General features: G+C 42.9%; 1 protein-coding gene across 3 annotated transcripts; it reads left to right on the plus strand.

The window, feature by feature from the left end:
- Positions 1 to 1777: 1777 nt before the first annotated feature.
- LOC121576484 (mitotic interactor and substrate of PLK1) lies at positions 1778 to 19888 on the plus strand. Of its 3 annotated transcripts, XM_041889650.2 has the most exons (6): positions 1778 to 1967; positions 3748 to 3939; positions 15321 to 17781; positions 18395 to 18657; positions 18929 to 18967; positions 19082 to 19888. In XM_041889650.2, the coding sequence occupies exons 2-6, from the start codon at positions 3880 to 3882 to the stop codon at positions 19169 to 19171; spliced, it is 2913 nt and encodes a 970-aa protein (XP_041745584.2). In that variant the 5' UTR covers positions 1778 to 1967; positions 3748 to 3879; the 3' UTR covers positions 19172 to 19888. The 3 variants fall into 3 exon arrangements, with proteins under 3 accessions (XP_041745584.2, XP_041745588.2, XP_041745587.2); XM_041889654.2 differs by lacking the exon at positions 3748 to 3939; XM_041889653.2 differs by lacking the exons at positions 1778 to 1967; positions 3748 to 3939 and adding an exon at positions 5944 to 6112.
- The last annotated feature ends 1775 nt before the right edge of the window (positions 19889 to 21663 follow it).

Raw genomic sequence — 21663 nt, forward strand, 5'->3', positions numbered from 1 at the left:
CTAGGTGTTCTGTTTTCAAAGTTTTTATTTTAAGATAACACGCAACATTCATCTCAAAACGGAAAAACATGAACAGTCATACATCTCTTTATTCTAACACAAACTGACTGTACAAATGCACTTAGGGTGGTCAAACTGAAACCCTGGTGTTCCTGGTATAAGAAATCGCCCATACCATTAGAGTCAGAGAGAACATTGGTGACCATAACCTAATCAAATTTGTCCATCCACAATGAAATATGGTGACACTTAAGTTAAAAAAGGACTTGCATAACACCTTCATAACATTTCTTTAGAGGAAATAATTACTTTTCACTTTGAGAGTGACTTGGAAAACAACATGACACTGTTCATTTTCTCTGCTCTATTCACACTGTTGATTTTGCTGTCTTCAACAACTTTGAGCTTGAAGGTTAATGAATGTCAATGTCAATGAAGGGTAATGAATGCCAATTATGTTCTTATGAAGGGTAGTGAATGTATCCACTAAAGTGCTGATCCATCCTAACCTACTGAGCAGTGGGTGGAAGTTACTCTTAACCACTGATGCAGGGTCAGATTTGTTTTTATCCCTAATGGCTAAGGTTAGGATTGGGGGCTAGGGTAATCTGATCCTAGATCCTGTTGAATACCCAATACCTCTCCTTCCTTGGCCCCTCCCTCTTGCTGAGCTTGGTGCAGCGGCAGTGAGGCTTGTCGCCCCTGGCAACTCTAGCCCCTCCCACTCTCTGCACTGCCGGTGCCATGGTTACCTCATGACTCTGGCTCTGCAACAGCGCCCCCTGTTGGTTCTTATCAATATTTACATTCCAGTTCCGACTTTCTCTCTCTCTACAAAACCCCAAATGCCTTGTAGTCTGGCCCCAGGTCAGGCATCTTTTTTGTAAATGTATATATAAATATCTACATATAAATGTCCTTGTGCAAAACAAAATGTCTGTCGCTCTCTCGTCCTCTTGTGTAGACTCCTAGATCTCTGTGCTCATGGCAGTCAGTCAGTGAAGGGCCCAGGTAATAGAGTGGGTGTCCACACACTGCTGTTCTTCTTAATGCTTTGTTAGTTGTGAAGGTCTGCTTTCTTACAAACTGGAAAGTGCTGTAGAGGAAAGTGTTTGAAACAACAAATAAAAATGTGACGTCTCTCTCGGTCTCTGTTTTTGTATTTCTTCCCTCCATCAGTACATATTTGTGAAAGTGTATGCAGGTGTGTGTGAATGTGTGTTTGTGTGTGTGTGTCTTTAGCCTCAGTTCTTAGTCTAAAGTTGAAATCCTCCTTAAGCTTTGTAATGCTCTCGAAGGCCTGCATTGTGAAATCCTCACAGTTCTTTCCTGTGAGCAAAGGTCCTGTCCACCTATCCACCAAAATGCAATGTTTTTACACTGCTAATCTAGGAGCTGCTGCAACATTGTCACAGCCATTGTCATTGACACAGTGACCTGGCTACACAGTCACTGTTGGCAGAGGTGGGATTGTGTGTGTGTGTGTGTGTGTGTATGTGTGTGTGTGTGTGAGAGCATGTGCACGGAATGTTCCTCTTTTGTTTGGCACTTTTTGATGGTCAGCAGCATTCCAATGCAATTCCCCTGCCCTCAGCAACACACACATGGCCGCTGCTGGAAAACACAACGGAGCGGTCACGCTACACCCCTCCCCCACCACAACCGCTCAATACCTCTGCACTAGCAGCTTTGATGGACAGGGGTTGAGGGGGGTTTTAGGAGGGGGGCGAGTGACAGGTACTGTGTGTGGGGGGTGGGGGTGGGGGTAACAGGGAGGGGTCTGGTCAGGGCCAAACCCAGGACCACAACACCAGCGGAGCCCGGAGACCCAGCTGTTAGGCCTGACACAGTGGGGGGGCGCAGATCCAGACGGTGCTAGATCATCTGCTTGAGAGGAGCCGTGGGTGGAATGAAGAACACCTGTTGGAGAACCCAGAGGTCTAGGAGGGGAGGTCTAGAACCGGGAGGTGAGTTATAGAATCAATCATATAATGTAAGGAGAGAATGATTCTCCATCTATTTTGAAAATTGGGGACTTGTATTTGTATTTATTAGGGATCCCCATTAGCTGCTGCCAAGGCAGCAGCTACTCTTCCTGGGGTCCAAACACATTAAGGCACTTACATTACATTTAAACAAAAGATAAAACAGTATATCATATAACATTGTTACACCACTACATATCTACAATACAAAATGTTTAATACCACCATACAACAATATCACAATGTATGCGTGTGTCTGTACCTTTGTGTGTGTCTCTTCACAGTCCCCGCTGTTCCATAAGGGTCATTTTTACCTGTTTTTTAAAATCTGATTCTACTGCTTGCATCAGTTACCTGATGTGGAATAACGTTCCATATAGTCATGGCTCTATGTAGTACTGTGCGCCTCCCATTGTCTGTTCTGGACTTGGGGACTGTGAAGAGACCTCTGGTGGCATGTCTTGTGGGGTATGCATGGGTGTCCGAGCTGTGTGATAGTAGTTTAAACAGACAGCTCGGTACATTTAGCCTGTACACTTCTTACAAAAACAAGTAGCAATGAAGTCAATCTCTCTTCTACTTTGAGCCATGAGAGATTGAAATGCACTTTTAAGGGCCAGCTGTGCTGCCTTGTTCTTAGCCAATTGTAATTTTCCTAAGTCCCTTTTTTTGGCACCTGGCCACACTACTGAACAGTAGTCCAGGTGTGACAAAACTAGCCTGTAGGACCTGCCTTGTTGATAGTGCTGTTAAGAAGGCAGAGCAGCGCTTTATTATGGACAGTCGTCTCCCCATCTTAGCTACTGTTGCATCAATATGTTTTGACCATGAAAGATTACAATCCAGGGTTACTCCAAGCAGTTTAGTCACCTCAACTTGCTCAATTTCCACATTATTCATTACGAGATTTAGTTGAGGTTTAGGGTTTAGTGAATGATTTGAACCAAATACAATGCTTTTAGTTTTGGTAATATTCAGGACTAACTTATTCCTTGCCACCCATTCTGAAACTAACTGCAGCTCTTTGTTAAGAATTGCAGTAATTTCAGTCGCTGGAGTAGTTGACGTGTATAGTGTTGAGTCATCCGCATACATAGACAAACTGGCTTTACTCAAAGCCAGTGGTATGTAGTTAGTAAAGATTGAAAAAAGTAATGGGCCTAAACAGCTGCCTTGGGGAATTCCTGATTCTACCTGGATTATGTTGGAGAGGCTTCCATTAAAGAACACCCTCTGTGTTCTGTTAGACAAGTAACTCTTTATCCGCAATATAGCAGGGGGTGTAAAGCCATAACACATACGTTTTTCCAGCAGCAGACTATGATCGATAATGTCAAAAGCCGCACTGAAGTCTAACAAAACAGCCCCCACAATCTTTTTATCATCAATTTCTCTCAGCCAATCATCAGTCATTTGTGTAAGTGCTGTGCTTGTTGAATGTCCTTCCCTATAAGCGTTGTGAGGTGTGTTCAGTGAATGTTTGCAGTAATCGTGGCTGAAAAATATTAGCCTGCAATAAAGGTTTGGGTGAAGAAACATACCAAGCGTACAAAGATATGGAAACCTTTCAAGCATGTACATTTTTTAATTGCCAGATGAAGAAATACTAAAATATTAAAGACAATTAATAACCAAAATAGGTAACCATGAGTTTCACCAAAATGTTTGTTTAATCAATGTTTTATAGTAAAAAAAAAAAAGAAGGCCCTCAATCTCCTCAAATGTAATGTTCTGTCTCCTCTCTCTCTCTCTCTCTTCTTAGAGGGCCTGAGTTGAACTTGATTGCCCCCTGCACCTAACCTTGGATCCTGTTACACAGAGAGCTGCCGAACACATTTACCAACACACTGTAACACACACAAGCTCTCTCTCACACAGACACACACTCTGCAGGATGTTCAAGTACACCCCTCCTTGGCAGGTGCTTTGTAACAGCATGGAGCATGAGACCAAGGTAAGACAACCCTTACCACAAACACAAAAGACAAAATGACCGTTGTGGTTGAAACAAAAAAGAATCCTGTTACCAATTTGTTTTGCCTTGACATCATTCTAGATGTTGCCTCATTAACCAACAATCAACAGTTTTGGATCTTCATTGTTTGAGTTTTTGTACCACCGCCATTACAGCCTAGATTCTTCTCATGGTTTCCATGCTCTTGTGCCAAAACTACGCCGATCATCATTGATTTAAAAGCATCTCAATAGTGCCCACTTTAAAATCTGTCACGTTACATCTGTCACGCATTTGATTCCTAAATGTATGACAATAGCGATGTAAAGTAGATATACCTCTACAATCACAACCATTTATTTTCATTAGTAAGCTAAACTGAGATCCATATTATACGTCTTCATTCAGAGTGATAAAGTTGATTGAAATACTGTAATGATTAGTGTACACGCATATGCTAGTCACTAGAGAGCAGTGAATCTATTCTCAGTGTGAACATCCCCGTTTCTCCAAACTGAATGCTCTGCTCTGATTCTGATTCTAAATGGAAAGCCCTCTACTACGTACTTGGGCCCAAAAAATGTTATCTTATTTTGGCCGCGTCCCAAAACTTTTAAGTAGTTTAATTTCCTCAATAAGCACTGGTCAGGTGAATTAATTATTTAGCGGATGTCTCCCACCTCTCTGGTTGTTCAGATCAATGGCTAAATGAATGTGACTACAAGAAACAATAGATCAGTATCTATTGTACTAGCTGGGTTTGATCACATAAACCATTAAATACATTTTCCTAAAAAACTATAGCAATCAGAAGTGGAATGGAGGTATAGAAAGGTATATTTGAAAAGGTGTATGTTTTTTTGCCATACGAGTCAAACACAAGTTTCTTTCCCTTAAGCTTTCCGACCTACTGCGGACCTGGCCCTGCCTGCTGTCATGTCCAGCCCACCTGTTGTAGTGTTAGTGGCTCTTGGCAAAGATTAATCTCAATTGCTAAATTGTCTTGTAAAATATAAAGGAAGCAGACTGGTGAGAGGGCGCTCCACCTCTACCCAGGTAATGATTGAAAAAGTAATGAACATTTAGAACACAGGCCACTATGACTCAAGCTCTTCACTGGACTGTAGCTAAGGCTGGGACATCCTCTTAGGTGAACTTCAACATGCTTCTGTAACAGTTCACAGGCAAGACTGATAATGATGATGCCTCAGTATTTGTAAACAGTGTTATTTTCTGTTCTTGCTTCCTTGTGAGACCAGTGATAGGTAAAGGGAATGGATACGTGTCCATAACACCACATATCAAGTAATGCCAGTGGTCATGAAGGGAAGGAGAAGCTTCTGTTGAAAGCACTGGGACACTGATTCTCACCAGGAAATGACCTTACTCATTCCCTCTGGTCAGGGTTCTCCAACTCCAGTCCTGGAGAGTTGCTGGGTGAGCAGGCTTTTGTTTCAGTCCAGCACTAACCCACCTGTTTCAAATAATCAACTAATCACGGTCTTCAGTTTGGACCACAGCTCATTTATTCAGGTGTGTTGATGCTGGGATGGAACAAAAGCCTGCACACCCAGCAGCTCTCCAGGAGTTACGGAGACTACAGGAGGTTAGCGTTGCTTCTCCTAATGAGGTTGTCTGAGGTGGGAGGAAGGACTCAGCGACCTTACCAGAATATTCTGTTTTCTCTTGCAACAAAACCACTCTAGGGGCTCTATTTAATCCGTATGCATTAGTCGAGACTGCATTCACGGTAAATGCTGCAGATGTCGGATCAATATGAAATTACCTTTACATTTCTAGCACGCTATCTGTAACGCTTCAGCGATTCAGATTGAATAGAGCCCCAAGTTATTTTGTTTCAGTACACATTGAAATAGTCTAAGTTCTTTATGGCCCGATTGTTTATTATAAGAGTGATCTGGGTCCTCTTGATTGACAGTTTGGCCTTGGAGAGGTAAAAAGGTTTCTCTCCTACCAGTTGTTGGTATAGCGGTCTGTCAGTCTCATGTACTTCTCCCTCTTCTGTGAGAGGGTGTGACTCCACTAGCTTACATGACATTGGCTGAACTTTGCCTATGCTGTAGGGTGCTCAAGAGACCGGGAGAGAGAGAGAGAGAAAGACATCAGACAGAGAAGACAAACTTTTGGTCTTGTTCGCTGTATACCGCTTAAGGTAGGATTCATTACTTAATTATGTACTGTACAGTTTTCAGGTCAAATTCAATGTATTTCAATAGCATTATTGCGACTTACATTATAGATGAAGGTTGTTAATTTGATCACCCTTTTGCATGAGAACTTGCCTTCAATGCAGGAAATGTAAAACTTGTAGTGTATTTGAGGTTTTAAAAGGCATCTGAAGTTTTCAGACTTGATTTTCCCTTATGAAAAATGTATCAACCAATACAAAAATAATTATTCAAATTTCCTGTTGTTGCAGGATTATTTTCCTGCTGTAGCAAACTGGCTCAAATTAAGATCCTATATTTGTATACTTCTATACACTTTTTTTGTGGTGGCACCTTGCATACACCTGTCTCTGTAGCGACACAACCTATACCCATGGGAGCACTCTAGCACATTGTTTCTTTACAAAATTCTATATTTTTTTGATTATTAGAGCTTAAAAGAGAAGTTAGCATGGATGTCCTTCCAAGACATGTAAACTGGTTTGACATCTGTATGGTCAACAGACATAAGCTGCAGTAGCGGTGCGTGGGTAAAATCACTGGGGAAACCAAAACATATTACAACCTGTGTTGTGGTAATTGTGTTGTTTGCGCTATAACCTGTTAATTCATATGCCTTGTGACCGTGATAATAAGGGCTAAAGGCTGAGACAATAAGAAGACACAGTGGCAGAATAAATTCAACCACACCTTTGTTTTATCACAAAACCGGATAGCACCCTCTGTCCAGTGAAGTCCACAAAGCATATTGCATGTACAGTAACAGACAGTTACATGACCTACAACATGGTCAAGCAAGTTAATGTTTCCAACATTTTCGGACCACTAAACAACTATTGATTTAGAACCACAGAGTTACCGCATGTCCCAAAGAAAACAGGAGCTGCATCCATTATTCCAGCACCATTTCAACATGATCAAATCACCTCTGCTTAGTCAAATACAGTGACAACTAAAAGATACCAAAAATGATTTAGTCCAATCAACTTAAGCTAAATATGATGTGGCTGTCCATGGTTCTGATTTTAGCTAGCTGGCTAGCTAGCCACTGTAGGACAACATCACAACGAGATGCAACAATTCAAGTTTTTCTGTCAATGACGTATGCTCTCAATGGGATTTGATAGGAGTGACGCCAAATCCAAGCTGGCTTCCCTTGACACTTTTCTTTGGTGCGACAGGACCATTCACAGTTGAGCTCGCTCAGTTTAGCTCAACGCTGATTAGCTAATTTTTTATACTTTTTTTGTCAAGGGAGGCCAGATGCTTGCTGGCTTCCCTTGCCTTGAGTGCTACGGGAAGCAACAATGTCATACTTGTTTGGACCAGACAGCATCAGATAGATGGCCTACACGTAGAGAGACAGAGGGGCGCTGTTTCGCTCGCTCGGATGCTTTCGCCTGTGAGATACATTCAGCCTCTTGCGAATTGAAGGAAAATTATAAAACACAGAGAGACTAAATAAAAATATTGGTCCATTGTTTTGGGAAGCCTGACTTCCCTTGGCATCCATGAATACTTGGTAAGCTGTAGGGTAGGGTATGACAACATGTATTTGGGCATTTATTTTTGGACAGTCAAGAAGTACATGTATTAGACTTGAATACGTCTAAAGGTAATAACAGGGACAAATGTTATTGTATTATCTTGAGAGTCTATACATCTTGACTTTGGCCTTAGCTAATCCATGCTACAATAGGGTCATTTGTTGACTAATGTAAGTTTGTGCGCACACACACACACACAGCTACAGTGCCTTCAAAAAGTATTCATACGCCTTTACTTATTCCAAATGTTGTTGTGTTACAGCCTGAATTCAAAATGTATTCAATATATTTTCTCACCCACAATACACCATAATGACAAAGTGAAAACCTGTAAACAACTTATTGAAAATGAAATACAGAAATGTCTCATTTACATAAGTATTCACACCCCTGAGTCAATACATGTTAGAATCACCTTAGGCAGCGATTACAGCTGTGAGTCTTTCTGGGTAAGTCTCTACGAGCTTTGAACACCTGGATTGTACAATATTTGTCCATTATTCTATTAAAAATTATTCAAGCTCTGTCAAATTGGTTGTTGCGAGACAACCATTTTCAAGTCTTGCCATAGATTTTCAAGCCGATTTAAGTAAAAACTGTAACTAGACCACTCAGGAACAGCCAATGTCATCTTGGTAGCAACTGCAGTGTATATTTTGCCTTGTGTTTTAGGTTATTGTCCTGCTGAAAGGTGTTGGGTGGAAAGCAAACTGAACCAGGTTTTCCTCTAGGATTTTGCCTGTGCTTAGCTCCATTCTTTTTCTTTTTTTATCTTAAAAAACTCCCCAGTCCTTAATGATGAAAAGCATACCCATAACCAATGTTCCCTCTAAGCTGCACGCATGCGCAGGCACGCAGCTCCCCTCAGACTGCTGTGCAGAATAAATAATCAGCCAGCGCAGAGAAGCACGAGATTGAACTTTCTAGAGTTTTCCCCTTTAGTTAACACTATCAATGTTTCGCTCTACTGTGCTCGAATCAACGCAATATTAGCCAATGTAACATACCGAAACAAAATGAACTATGCAAGAGACTTAGTATGCAACGCTAACTGTGCAAGAGATTTTCTTGTAGGCAGAGTGCATTGGAGTAGGATTCTATTGCATTGACAGGCATGACTCAGGCCCATACTCTACACAGACCGTTGCGCCATAACCAATCAGAGCTGCAGTAGGCCTATATGCAAATAGACATTGCCATATATGGATCTGTGCCATTCACTTTGAAATGGACTGTGTTTATAGCATGGTCACAAGTAGATGCACTTATTTTGGTATCAAAACGAGAGCTGCATGTAGCCACCTGTGCACATTTGATCATATTATTTGCTAGTTAGTGAGTTATTAGCCCAGTTCTAGATAATTTCTAGTCAACAATGGGGGTGGTTGCTTCCTACAAGAGCACAAAATGTGTGCATTTCTAGCCATCTTTGAAAAGCAAGTCAGGTAAAGACCTTTTTTATGTCTTAAAGGGGCAGTGTTGTATTTCGAGACGGTATTGAATAAGCTAAGTAGCCAATAGAAAGAGGGTAGCATAATTTGTCTGTTTCTCTCTAATAATGGTATGGGAATTTTTTAAGTGGTTTCTTGCATCAAACAACAACATTTTCAGTCACCTCCTTGTCTGAACGACAAGTGGATAAACAGGTTAATGTCAAGCCCTGCATGTTTTTTTCAAAAGTCTCATGGAATGTAGACCTACACTGAACACCACACATTTGCTGCTACTGACAGAACAGCTATGTCCAAATGTTAAAATATATGGGATGCATTTTTCTTCATTGTTTTTTATGGTAGGCCACTCTTGTAGGCCTACATTATGATCAAATAGCCACAGCAGCCTACTTGACCACTGTTAAAACTGTAACTTAAAGCGGGTACAGCCTCAGTGTTCACAGTAAACACGCGCCGGAAGTTGCACAGAATTTTCACAATGTTCAACTTTGCGCTTAGCAGACCAGAAATTTGCTCAGTGCCAAAAAGAAATTGAGGGAACATTGCCCATAACATGATGCAGACACCACTATGCTTGAAAATATGGAGAGTGGTACTCAGTAATGTGTTGTATTAGATTTGCCCCAAACATAACATTTTGTGTTCAGGACAAAAAGTGAATTGCTTTGCCAATTCTTTTTGCAGTATTACTTTAGTGCCTTGTTGCAAACAGGATGCATGTTTTGGAATATTTTTATTTTGTAAAGGTTTCCTTCTTTTCACTCTGTCCTTTAGGTTAGTATTGTGGAGTAACTACAATGTTGTTGATACATCCTCAGTTTTCTCTTATCACAGCCATTCAACTATGTAACTGTTTTAAAGTGACCATTGGCCTCATGGTGAAATCCTTGAGAGGTTTCCTTCCTCTCCGGCAACTGAATTAGGAAGGACGCCTGTATGTTTGTAGTGACTTGGTGTATTTATACACCATCCAAAGTGTAATTAATAACTTCACCATGCTCAAAGGGATATTCAAAGTCTGTTTGTTTTTTTACCCATCTACCAATAGGTACCCTTCTTGGCGAGGCATTGGAAAACCTCCCTGCTATTTGTGGTTGAATCTGTGTTTGAAAATTCACTGCTCGACTGAGGGACCTTACAGATAATTGTATGTGTCGGGTACAGAGATGATGTAGTCATTCAACAACAGTCATTCATATTAAACACTATTATTGCATACAGAGTGAGTCCATGCAACTTATTATATGATCTGAACTTATTTAGGCCCCACTTTGATATTATGTGGTATTGTGTGTAGGCCAGTGACAAAAAAATCTCAATTTTATCAATTTCATATTCAGGCTGTAACACGACAAAATGTGGAAAAAGTCAAGAGGTGTGAATACATTCTGAAAGCACTGTATGTCTTACTATACTTTTTGCGGACCAACAATTGATTCCCATTCAAAAACCTATTTTCCCTAACCCCTAACCCTAACTCCTAACCCTAAACCATAACCTTAACCCCTAACCCTCATTCTAACCCTAACCCCTAAACCTAATTCTAACTCTAAACCTAACCCCTAAGCCTAAAATATACTTTTTACAAATGATGACCGGCCAAATGTCCTCACTTCTCTGAATTTTTGTTGGTTTACTATTCTTGTGAGGACTTCTGGTACTCACAAGTATAGTAAAACATGTACACACACACACGCACCAGTGTGAGGTAATACATTAGTGGGGGGCGAGGAGATTTGTGTATCTCGTCCCCCACAGATCGCTCCTCTCCTCTCTCAGCCAATGAGCAAAGCCGATACCAGGAAGTATCGCTAAAAAGAGCTTATCAGGTGTACACAGTCCACCGTTACACACGTGGTCACACGTACGCACACACACACACACACACACACACACACACACTTCAGGCTGCCTTAGAACTCTTGGGACAGTATGTAATGCACTGACGAGCAGTTATGTATCTAGGTTATCTTAGCATTACCATCTTTCACAAAACTTCTCTCTGTACTTTTCAGATGGTCCTCGCCCCCCATAAAGTTATTTTAAACTCAAAATGGCCGTATATTTGCTGAAGAGCATATTCTGGATTGAGCCAAAAGTCTTGGAATCTCAGTGAAGGTTTGGACTTGGTTTACTCCTGAAAGGCCAATTTGTCTAGTATTGTGCACCTGACATGATTAGTTACAGTAAATGCTGATGTGTGCATATCTGTGTCAGCAGGGTTACAATGATGAGAATCAGGGGCGGACTGGGACCAAAAATCGGCCCTGGGATTTCTAATGCATTTTTTCCTTGACTCCCCCTCACCGGCCCATTTTTTCCCTTGAGTCCCCAATTATTAGCCAGATAATTATCATTTTGCGGAAAAAACAACCAAGATAGACAGGCCCACTAGGCTAAAATTGGACCAGCCCATCAGGCATTTTCCCATAATGCCAGATGGCCAGTCTGCCCCTGATGAGAATGGTGAAATGAGGGATATTTCTGTCTATGTCTATTTAAATGACAGAATGTTGAACAGAGTGGAACTTTCCAGGGGTTATAGATTTTACTCATTAGCCCACATGCTTGAATAGCAGTCCGCATGTTATGCTATGCCGTTGTGCCAAAAGTATTATAGAGATTCTTAGGAATTACAGCTAGTTGCCTTGTGTGACAGAGTAGTTTGTCTTTTTATACAGCTGTTAAATGAAGAAGGTATCTGTTTTCATTCTCCGAGAGTATCTAATATCCTGCTCTAGTGCCAGTACTCCCACCTCCAGATGAGTTGTGTGAGAAAGGAGTGAACACATTCCTCTCTCATTCCCTCATCATGCTTCTTCTGATATCCTCTGACTAAGTAGGCCCTTTGAAAAGGAATTGGAGCCTAACACTCTAGTTACACCATATAGATGGTTAAGATTAAACCACTGCTTGAAGAAATTAAAAACTGTTGATAGTCAATAACTATAATCATAATTTGCATTTGTGTTGCACCCGCCATTGAGTGCAAATATGACTTGACTGTGGTTTCCTGAAACTCTCCATAAGTAAAAGGTAATATAAAATCTTGACTAACATAAAAAGTATGCCAATATATATCTGTCCATGTATTATGAATCAGAACGTTTAGGCAAAGAAAGGAGCAGAATGGTTTTATAGATCTTCACATCACAGCAATATATCTGGTAATCTTCCATACAGAAACTCCAAAGTTCGCAAAAATAGATAAGATGTTTGACTGAGACGATTGAACCTCATATGAAATTCCCATGCATTTGAGGGTTGACATGCTGCGAAAAAAAATTGAGGTATTGGATGATGTTACATGTTTATTTTAGCAGACGCTTTTAACCCTAATTGCTCATGTAAGTCGCTCCGGATAAGTGCCTTGCTCAAGGGCACAGACAGATTTTTCACCTAGTCGGCTCGGGGATTAGAACCAGCGACCTTTCGGTTACTGGCACTACGCTCTTAACGACTAAGCTACCTGCCTTCCCATTTTGCAGGTACAGTGAGGGAAAAAAGTATTTGATCCCCTGCTGATTTTGTACTTTTGCCCACTGACAAAGACATGATCAGTCTATAATTTTAATGGTAGGTTTATTTGAACAGTGAGAGACAGAATAACAACAACAAAATGCAGAGAAACGCATGTCAAAAATGTTATAAATTGATTTGCATTTTAATGTGGGAAATAAGTATTTGACCCCTCTGCAAAACATCACTTAGTACTTGGTGGAAAAACCCTTGTTGGCAATACAGAGGTCAGACGTTTCTTGTAGTTGGCCACCAGGTTTGCACACATCTCAGGAGGGATTTTGTCTCACTCTGCTTTGCAGAGTTTCGAGGCTGACGTTTGGCAACTCGAACCTTCAGCTCCCTCCGCAGATTTTCTATGGGATTAAGGTCTGGATTCTGGCTAGGCCACTCCAGGACCTTAATGTGCTTCTTCTTGAGCCACTCCTTTGTTGCCTTGGCCGTGTGTTTTGGGTCATTGTCATGCTGGAATACCCATTCATGACCCATTTTCAATGCCCTGGCTGAGGGAAGGAGGTTCTCACCCAAGATTTGATGGTACATGGCCCCGTCCATTGTCCCTTTGATGCAATGAAGTTGTCCTGTCCCCTTAGCAGAAAAACACCCCCAAAGCATAATGTTTCCACTTCCATGTTTGACAGTGGGGATGGTGTTCTTGGGGTCATAGGCAGCATTCCTCCTCCTCCAAACATGGCGAGTTGAGTTGATGCCAAAGAGCTCGATTTTGGTCTCATCTGACTACAACACTTTCACCCAGTTCTCCTCTGAATCATTCAGATGTTCATTGGCAAACTTCAGACAGCCCTGTATATGTGCTTTCTTGAGCAGGGGGACCTTGCGGGCGCTGCAGGATTTCGGTCCTTCACGGCGTAGTGTGTTACCAATTGTTTTCTTGGTGACTATGGTCCCAGCTGCCTTGAGATCATTGACAAGATCCTCCCGTGTAGTTCTGGGCTGATTCCGCACCGTTCTCATAATCATTGCAACTCCACGAGGTGAGATCTTGCATGGAGCCCCAGGCCGAGGAAGATTAACAGGTCTTTTGTGTTTCTTCCATTTGCGAATAATCGCACCAACTGTTGTCACCTTCTCACCAAGCTGCTTGGCGATGGTCTTGTAGCCCATTCCAGCCTTGTGTAGGTCTACAATATTGTCCCTGACACCATTGGTCTTGGCCATGGTGGAGAGTTTGGAATCTGATTGATTGATTGCTTCTGTGGACAGGTGTCTTTTATACAGATAACAAACTGAGATTAGGAGCACTCCCTTTAAGAGTGTGCTCCTAATCTCAGCTCATTACCTGTATAAAAGACACCTGGGAGCCAGAAATCTTTCTGATTAAGAGGGGGTCAAATACTTATTTCCCTCATTAAAATGCAAATCAATTTATAACATTTTTTTACATGCATTTTTCTGGATGTTTTTGTTGTTATTCTGTCTCTCACTGTTCAAATAAACCTACCATTAAAATTATAGACTAATCATTTCTTTGTCAGTGGGCAAATGTACAAAATCAGCAGGGGATCAAATACTTTTTTCCCCTCACTGTATGCTGTAAAATGCATGGGACATTTCGACATTGACTTCCTGGTTCACGCTGAAAACACCTGAGGTTAATACAAGATTCCTTACCTGACTCTAGTTTCATTGATCAATTTAAATCAACTTAAATCTGACCTGATTGCAGTCTTGTTACCAACTTAATATTTCTTACCTTCTTGACAAACACAAAAATCTGTATCTTTGAGACCATCTCACACATTGGATTGTTCTAAATTTTACCAGTTTGAATATAAGGAGTTTCATGACCTCTCTCCTTATCAGCTAGGTTTACTGTAAAGGTGGTGTCTCACTATCTTGAGGTAGTAGGCATTGCATTGAAGCCATAAATGTTATTGACAATGATAGTGGCATTCCACAGCAAATCTCACGCCATCCTCTCTTGCACAAGTTTTTATTTCCCCTTTAAAACAGATTCCTGTAAACCATAAAACCCTGAAAAGTGTTATGCAAGTAATTTCATTTTGGTGGCGCAATCCATATTCTGTAGATATCTGGGAAGTGGGAATGACAGCCATTGTCGCTGTATGCAAAGATGTAGCTATTCCAAAAGTGTCTTTAAGATGTCGTTATGTTTAATTGTTAGAACTATCAGGACAGGGGTAGCCTTGTTTAATTGGTTGTGTCACAGGCCGGCTCATAGGGACATGAACAGGTATAGGCCAATCAAAAGGTTCTTTATTGTAAACCAAAAACTAACTTTAAAACAAAGAAAAAGGAATGAGGTGTGGAAATGTCATAATGTAGGGTGTAGGTAAGGTGCATGGATGCATGAATCTGTGTGTGTGTGTGTGAACATGACTGAGTGGAAACTAAGTAAACCTACAAAGGAACAAACAAAACAGGATCATACCTGGAGGAGCAGGGAGAGAGAGAGAGAGTGGTTAGTGAAGCAGTTTTAAATACCCGGAGCCCAGGTGGCTCCAATCACACCAACTCCAATCACTAACGACCCTCCTCTGCCTGCAGGAGGAACCGCCCCTGCACTGCAGAGGAGGGGCCGTGACAGTTGATACTGACAGGATACATTTGCCCGTTGACTATTCATCTGTCTTTATTCTTATGTTGCTTAAGTTTTGATCCATTTCCCTCTTTGTTTCTATCGGTTGTAGAGACTCTCAGTTGCTGCATCTGATGATTACCAGGATGTGTTGACCCAGGAGGAGGGAGACCTGATAGTGTGCCACTCTCACCAGCTTACTGCCTCAGAAATCTCACTGTCTACACAGGAAGACGCCACAACCCAAGGAACCATGGACAGCACACCCAGAAAGTGGCTGCTGCAGCCCATGTCACCCAAACTGGAGCAGGTAACAGATCTTCACACTATGCTCAGCCCCACCACCGACGAGCCCTTCAGCCTGGACCGGAGCTGGACCTACAACAGGAATGGCAACTCTTCTGCTTTCAGTTTCGACAGCATCTCCGTAAACCACACCCGGTCCACGGTTGTCGTATCTTCCCAGCAGGAGGAGGTGTCATCCCGGGACGTGGTGGTGCAGGCCAGGCAGGTGGCGGTGTCGGAGGAAAACGGTGGCATCACTAGCGAAGACTGGCAAGCCAGCAGCCCTAGCAGTCCCAGCAGCACGGGCTCCCATTGCGGCTTCTACTCGTTCGTGGACAATCCTGCAAGCCCCGAGGCGGAGCTGAATGAAGCCTGGATGGTGTCCCCGGAAAGACAAGCCACCCTGAAAGAGGAGAGCAGCTTCAAACTGCAGACGTACACCGGTGGGAAGAAGCCAGGGAGTCTTTTCGAGGAGGACGAGGAATCCCGCTACCAGGTGAACACAGACAATGGTGCCCAATTGAAGGCAGAGGAGGAGGAGAAGCAGCTTAGGCAGGAGATCATCCATGGTCATGCCCCCAACAAGACTGCCACCTACAGGGAGCAGTGGAGTGCGCTGGTAACCCAGGATCTCAGCAAGTCACCCAACAAGCTGCTGGAAGGGTTCAGCTTGAGCTACGGTCCAACCAGTAGAAAATCTGAGCCCACACCAGCAGCCGAGGCTGGCACCATTGACAATGAGCAGATCAACTTCAGCGCAGCACGGGAGCAGTTCCTAAAGATGGAACAGTCAAGGCTCAACCCCTTTCTGCAGAGTCCCAGCTCTCCAAAACCACAAGGACGACCGTGGCAGTCAGAAGACAGCTTGCTATCACCAAGGAGTGCGAAAAAAGAAGACCACTCTACGGTATGGTTGAACCAAAGTCCAACCCCAGTGAAACAGCAGGATGAAGGGGAAGTCATCACTGGCAGAAAGGTGACAGTATACCGCACAGAGGAGAACGTAACCAAGAGGCAGAGTAGCCTGCTTTACGACCTTGACTCTGGACTGGAGGATCTATCAGGGGACCCCAGTGTTGGCTACACAAGTGATGGAAGCACATCCAACGACAACTCTCAACCAGAAAGCAAGGCCACCCAACCGGCAAGTGGTTACAGAGAGACGCCCATTGAGAGGGAGATTCGTATCGCTCAGGAGAGAGAGGAGAGCCTTCGGAAATTGCGGGGCATCAAGCACACCGATGTCCAGGAGATGGTGGAGATCAAGACCAAGTCTCTGCTCTCCCAGCCTGCACCACCACTGACACCTGTCAAGGCCAAAGAGAAGAATCGGGTGAGCTTCTTCATCCAGCGCGAGATCGAGAAGGACAGCCAGAGGGAAGAGGACCTGCTGCACCAGGGGAGGGTCCCAGGTCTGTACGACCGGGGAACTCCCCAGGAACTGGAGGATAGGAAGAAGATCTTTGAGCTGCCGGACCAATCTGGAGCAGAGGAGAAGAGGAAAAGGGCTTGGTCTTCGCCCGGGGTCATTGTGAGGAGTAGCAGCTCAAATATGGAAGGCATCCCTTCCCCATATTTCCCTCACCGGCACTCAGAAGAGACAGAGTTGTACATCAGCTGCATGAACTCCACTCCAAGCGTCAATACCACCAGCAAAGGCTGGGGTTCAGAGTCCCAAGACCTCACCAGAGTACTGCCAAGTAGCCTCCCAGAGGAGAGTGGGACATTTAAAGGCCATGAGACCACAAAGGCGGCAAGCTCTAAAGTCACAGTATTGGTGAAGACGACCAGTACCAGCGAAGTAGTAAATGACCCGTTGTGGTTTGTGGGAAGAAAGGAGCCAGTTCCAACCAAAGGCTCCTCGGCTAAAGAAGCCTCCTTTTTGTCCTCTCCCTCCTCCCCTACACCCACCGCTTCTGCAGTTCAGGGGTCTGAGCCGAGTGATAAGCTTATTCGAACCTGGAAGGCGCACCTGAATTCTGGTGGCCTGCGACCTCGAAGAACAAACGCTCCAGATATTATCCAGAAGGAGATTGAGCAGGATCTAAAACGGGAGCAGGAGCTCCGGGAACTCCGGGAATCCTGTGGCCTGTCTGCCTCTATGGAAGGAAACCTGGACTGTGTAGGACGAGACGCTAAAGACACATATCAATCGCAAAGCCCGCAAAGGGTCATCGTGGAACAGGAACAGGAAGACTCTGTCTTCTATGAGAGCCCTTCACGTCTTGTAGAGCAGACAAGCTTGGCCAGACGGCCCTACTCCTTTATCACTCCAGTATCAATGATAGGTAGGATGGTACATTAATCCATACACAAATCTATACAGTTACATAACGTTACAAAACAATGTAACACAGGAATAATTAATGATGGCAATATCTTATACATGTTTTTGGCTTGATTTAAGTAAATCTCTACATGCATCAACTGTCAAATGTCCTCACATTTCTAGCTTTAAGTGGATGTAGCATTACAGTCTTGTTTACTGATGGCTTTCTTAGACTGGTGGAAATTACAAGCTTAATTAGAACTTGAACTTTGGTCATATATGGGCAGAGGAACCAAAGCTGTGTTACCAGCCATGATTAATCATTAACACGGAGCAAAACAGATCGCTGTGAGGTTGTTGTATAATTACTCCAGTTAGGTTTTTGCTGCTTTTCCTTAGAGTTGATGCACTGACATTTAGTGATTAAGATCACATTATGGCAAGATAATCTAAAATGTCTAGCCTACCAGTGTCCATTTTCATAGGGAGTCAGAAGTGTGTACAATGCTAAGAATACAATTATCATTATGTAGTTTCATGTTGCATTCAATTTACACTTCAAATGTACTCTATCATTAATAACACAATTACAAGCATGTATGTGTTAACTCATTATCCCCTCCCCCCTCCAGATAAAACAGACAGCGCAGATCCCTTTTCCCCTTCCATTCGTCCCACTGCCCGACTTCCCTCCTTTTCCATAGTGACCGCCCAGCCATGGGGCTCTCCACGGCCCACCTCCCCCGTGGTTAGCAGGGCTACCCCTATGTTGCCTGCCAGCCCATGGGCAGAGATAGGTGGCTCCCCTGGGACACCCACGCAAAAGGGCCTGACCGAGACACTGCTAGAGGATTTTGAGGAGAGGAGAGTCAAACTGAAGCTGGAAGAGAACGCTGTAAGTGAGAAAAGACTGTAGTTGGACACAGAGGGTGTTGTTGATGTCTACAGACACATTGAAAATTCATTATAGACACACATAAGACAAAAACATTTAGGCACACAGTTTGGAAAGAAATACAGCAATGCAATACGCCTACAAAAAAAAAGAGTACCGATAGTGATGGAGAAACCAAGTACATCTTGTGAGATTTCTCAACTCATAGGTTTTGTATACTACAATAATTGCTAGTTGCTCATTTGGAAAATTTATTTTGTGTTTCCTGCAGTATGCAGGAATTCAGCGCATTGATGATGTGAACAGTGAGGTAAGTGGTTGCTCCTCTCTCTGTTGATGTGCGTTGAATCATTGGTCATTTGTCTCAGAGAAGGACCTTGAGCACACGTCCAATATAACATTGCTGCTATTTCTTCCATTGTAGGTCTTGGAGGCCACCCGCATCACCAGGCACAAAAACAAGCGGGCACTGCGGTGGGAGGCTGGCGACTACACCAAGGAGGACGGCCAATGAGTCCACCAGCCCTCTCCCCTGGAGGGCATGGTGAGAGAGGGTAGAAAGGAAGCGAGATTAACAACACACAGGCATTTTAGGGAAGTTGTTGTCCCATCTCAGCACATATGAATATACTCTCTGACTACACACTACCAAACTGGCTGGACATATTGATTGGTCCACTTTGTGATAAACTCCCCGTTCATCCACATCAGCCACCTGAACATCGCCCCCGACTAGAGTAAGTGACCTTCCACGATTTATAAAAGAAAAAAGACAAGTGAACTGAAAAAAATATTTAATAAAGACAGGACAGGTTTTAGCTGCGGCATAGTTTTTTTTCCAAATGCCATCGGAGATGGATTGTAAACGGAAGGGAATTTAAAAGGAGTTCTGTGCCTGCTTAGAATGCATTGCCTTGTTTTGGGATGAAACGGCTATGGTCAGGTTGCAGGTCCGAATCATTAGCGTATGAGTTATTTTTAAGTCTGGCAGTCACTGGCTGCTAGGTAACTTTGATTAGGCCTATCTGCCTTCAAATGACTGCATAGAAAATAAAGGAGGGAGCTTTTTTTGTCATGTCAGTTGTGCTTTGCAAAGCAAAAACAAGCAAGAAACAATCATCAGATATCCATGATGTATTTAGTACGGAGCACTTGCAGTACTGTCTTCAAGAAATGTTGACTTTAGCCTGATAATTAATATAATAATATAAAAATAAAGAGCTACAGCAGATAGCAGTATGTTTGTGTTCTTAATTTGACCTGAATGTGCTTTGACAGCAGAAATGAGTGTAAGACTTCTTACCTAAACCGGTCAGGTCCTTATTGCCTTTCTTAAAGCTCGACTCAATCCGTATCGCGAAAGATCTGCAGTATAGCGCGATTGAAATTTGAAAGGCAATGTTAACGCAGTTGACTGCATTCACAGAAAATGCTGCATATGTCGGCTCAATCGAAAATGACTGTACCTTTAAATTTTCATCGAGCCATCTTCCGTGATACGGATTGAATCGAGCCCTTATTAATGTGCTATTATGAATGAACAGTTAGAAAGATTCCTTGCTTGCCAGTCGGCTACTGTATGTTCAGTGACAAACAAGTTCGATCACACTCTAAACCTGACCGTTTGTAACATGACAAGATATGCTTTTTATAGAGACTATGGTAAGAGATACTGCTGAAAATAGCCCAGATAATGTAGATCTCATAAGAGATTCAACTCTGCTACATTTGGTGGCAGTGGTGGCCTCCACTACTTATACAAGCGTTGATGTCAAATCGCATTGTAGATGAAGTTGATCAAATTATAGGGAATCTCAAACTATCAAATGGAGTAAAACGTCGGCATCTGCTGGGCAGACAATTGAACTGCTTGTACGGGATTTGAGAGTGCAGCTGTAATGTTGAAACCCCATTTACACCACCTTGCATTAACATGATCGTCCAATTGTAAGTATACAACTCGTCTGAAAAAAGTAGAGATGTTGAGTTGTACTTCATGGGTTTGAAGGACAATGATGTATCCCGATTTCACCCGCAATCATGCATCAGTGTGTCTCTATCTTAAAACTGTTGTAGTATAGGGAACTGCTAGGCCCCACACAAACCACAATGGATGAAAAGATCCAAACCCTCTCCCCTTGAGACCTTCCCCTCCAATTTGTTTTGAGAAAGAGGACAGAGGACACAAGGAATTGAGGAACGAATGGGCGCGTTCAACATTGCAGCCGACTTTTTAAGCGAGTCGAGACTGATGGTTCTACAAATCACCTTGCATCATAAATAACTACTCAACATATTTATTTTTGACCCATCAGTCATAATTTACCCATGATACATCACGGTTTTGATGCTCTCGAACACGGCCAATAATTGACTTTTCCTCATTCCCGGCTGGGATTCAATCCGACCGTGTATGGTCGATCGACAATGCAGCTTTTAAATAATAATAATAATATGCCATTTAGCAGACGCTTTTATTCAAAGTGACTTACAGTCATGCGTGCATAATTTATTATATATTTCTTTTTTGTGTATGGGGTCCCGGGGATCGAACCCACTACCTTGGCGTTACAAGCGCCGTGCTCTACCAGCTGAGCTACAGAGGACCACAAAGGTAAATGCCGACATATGCAGCTTTGACCGTGAATATTATCTCCATGAACGCAGGAACATTGCCTTTAAAAAGCTGCAATGCCTATAACCCACGATCGGATAGAGTCCCGACCTCAAACTTTTTCTGAGGGCAACCCCGCCTCCAGGGCACTTGCAGAACGAATGTTATTGGTTGGATGAAAGCTCATTGTGCAGAGCTAAGAGTGACAGGTCAGTATGTGGAGTTTACAGGTGAGAGTCAAATATAGAAAAGGCTCTCAGGGAGGGAGGTTGGAGGGCACAAGGTCGCCAGTTTGAATACCAGTGCGGCTTTTTTCCCCCAACCTTATCCAACATGCTTAACTAATCACATTTCTAATCTACTGACATTCTGAATGACTGAACAGCTTTATA

Source organism: Coregonus clupeaformis, chromosome 11 (assembly GCF_020615455.1).
Source record: "Coregonus clupeaformis isolate EN_2021a chromosome 11, ASM2061545v1, whole genome shotgun sequence".
NCBI lineage: Eukaryota > Metazoa > Chordata > Actinopteri > Salmoniformes > Salmonidae > Coregonus > Coregonus clupeaformis.

Bases quoted from the DNA above. Each gene is read 5' to 3' on its own strand.
- LOC121576484 (XM_041889650.2), top strand. From the start codon at position 3,880: ATGTTCAAGTACACCCCTCCTTGGCAGGTGCTTTGTAACAGCATGGAG. The intron at 17,782-18,394 runs GTAGGATGGTAC...TCCCCCCTCCAG, and splicing joins CACTCCAGTATCAATGATAG to ATAAAACAGACAGCGCAGAT. The intron at 18,968-19,081 runs GTAAGTGGTTGC...CTTCCATTGTAG, and splicing joins TTGATGATGTGAACAGTGAG to GTCTTGGAGGCCACCCGCAT.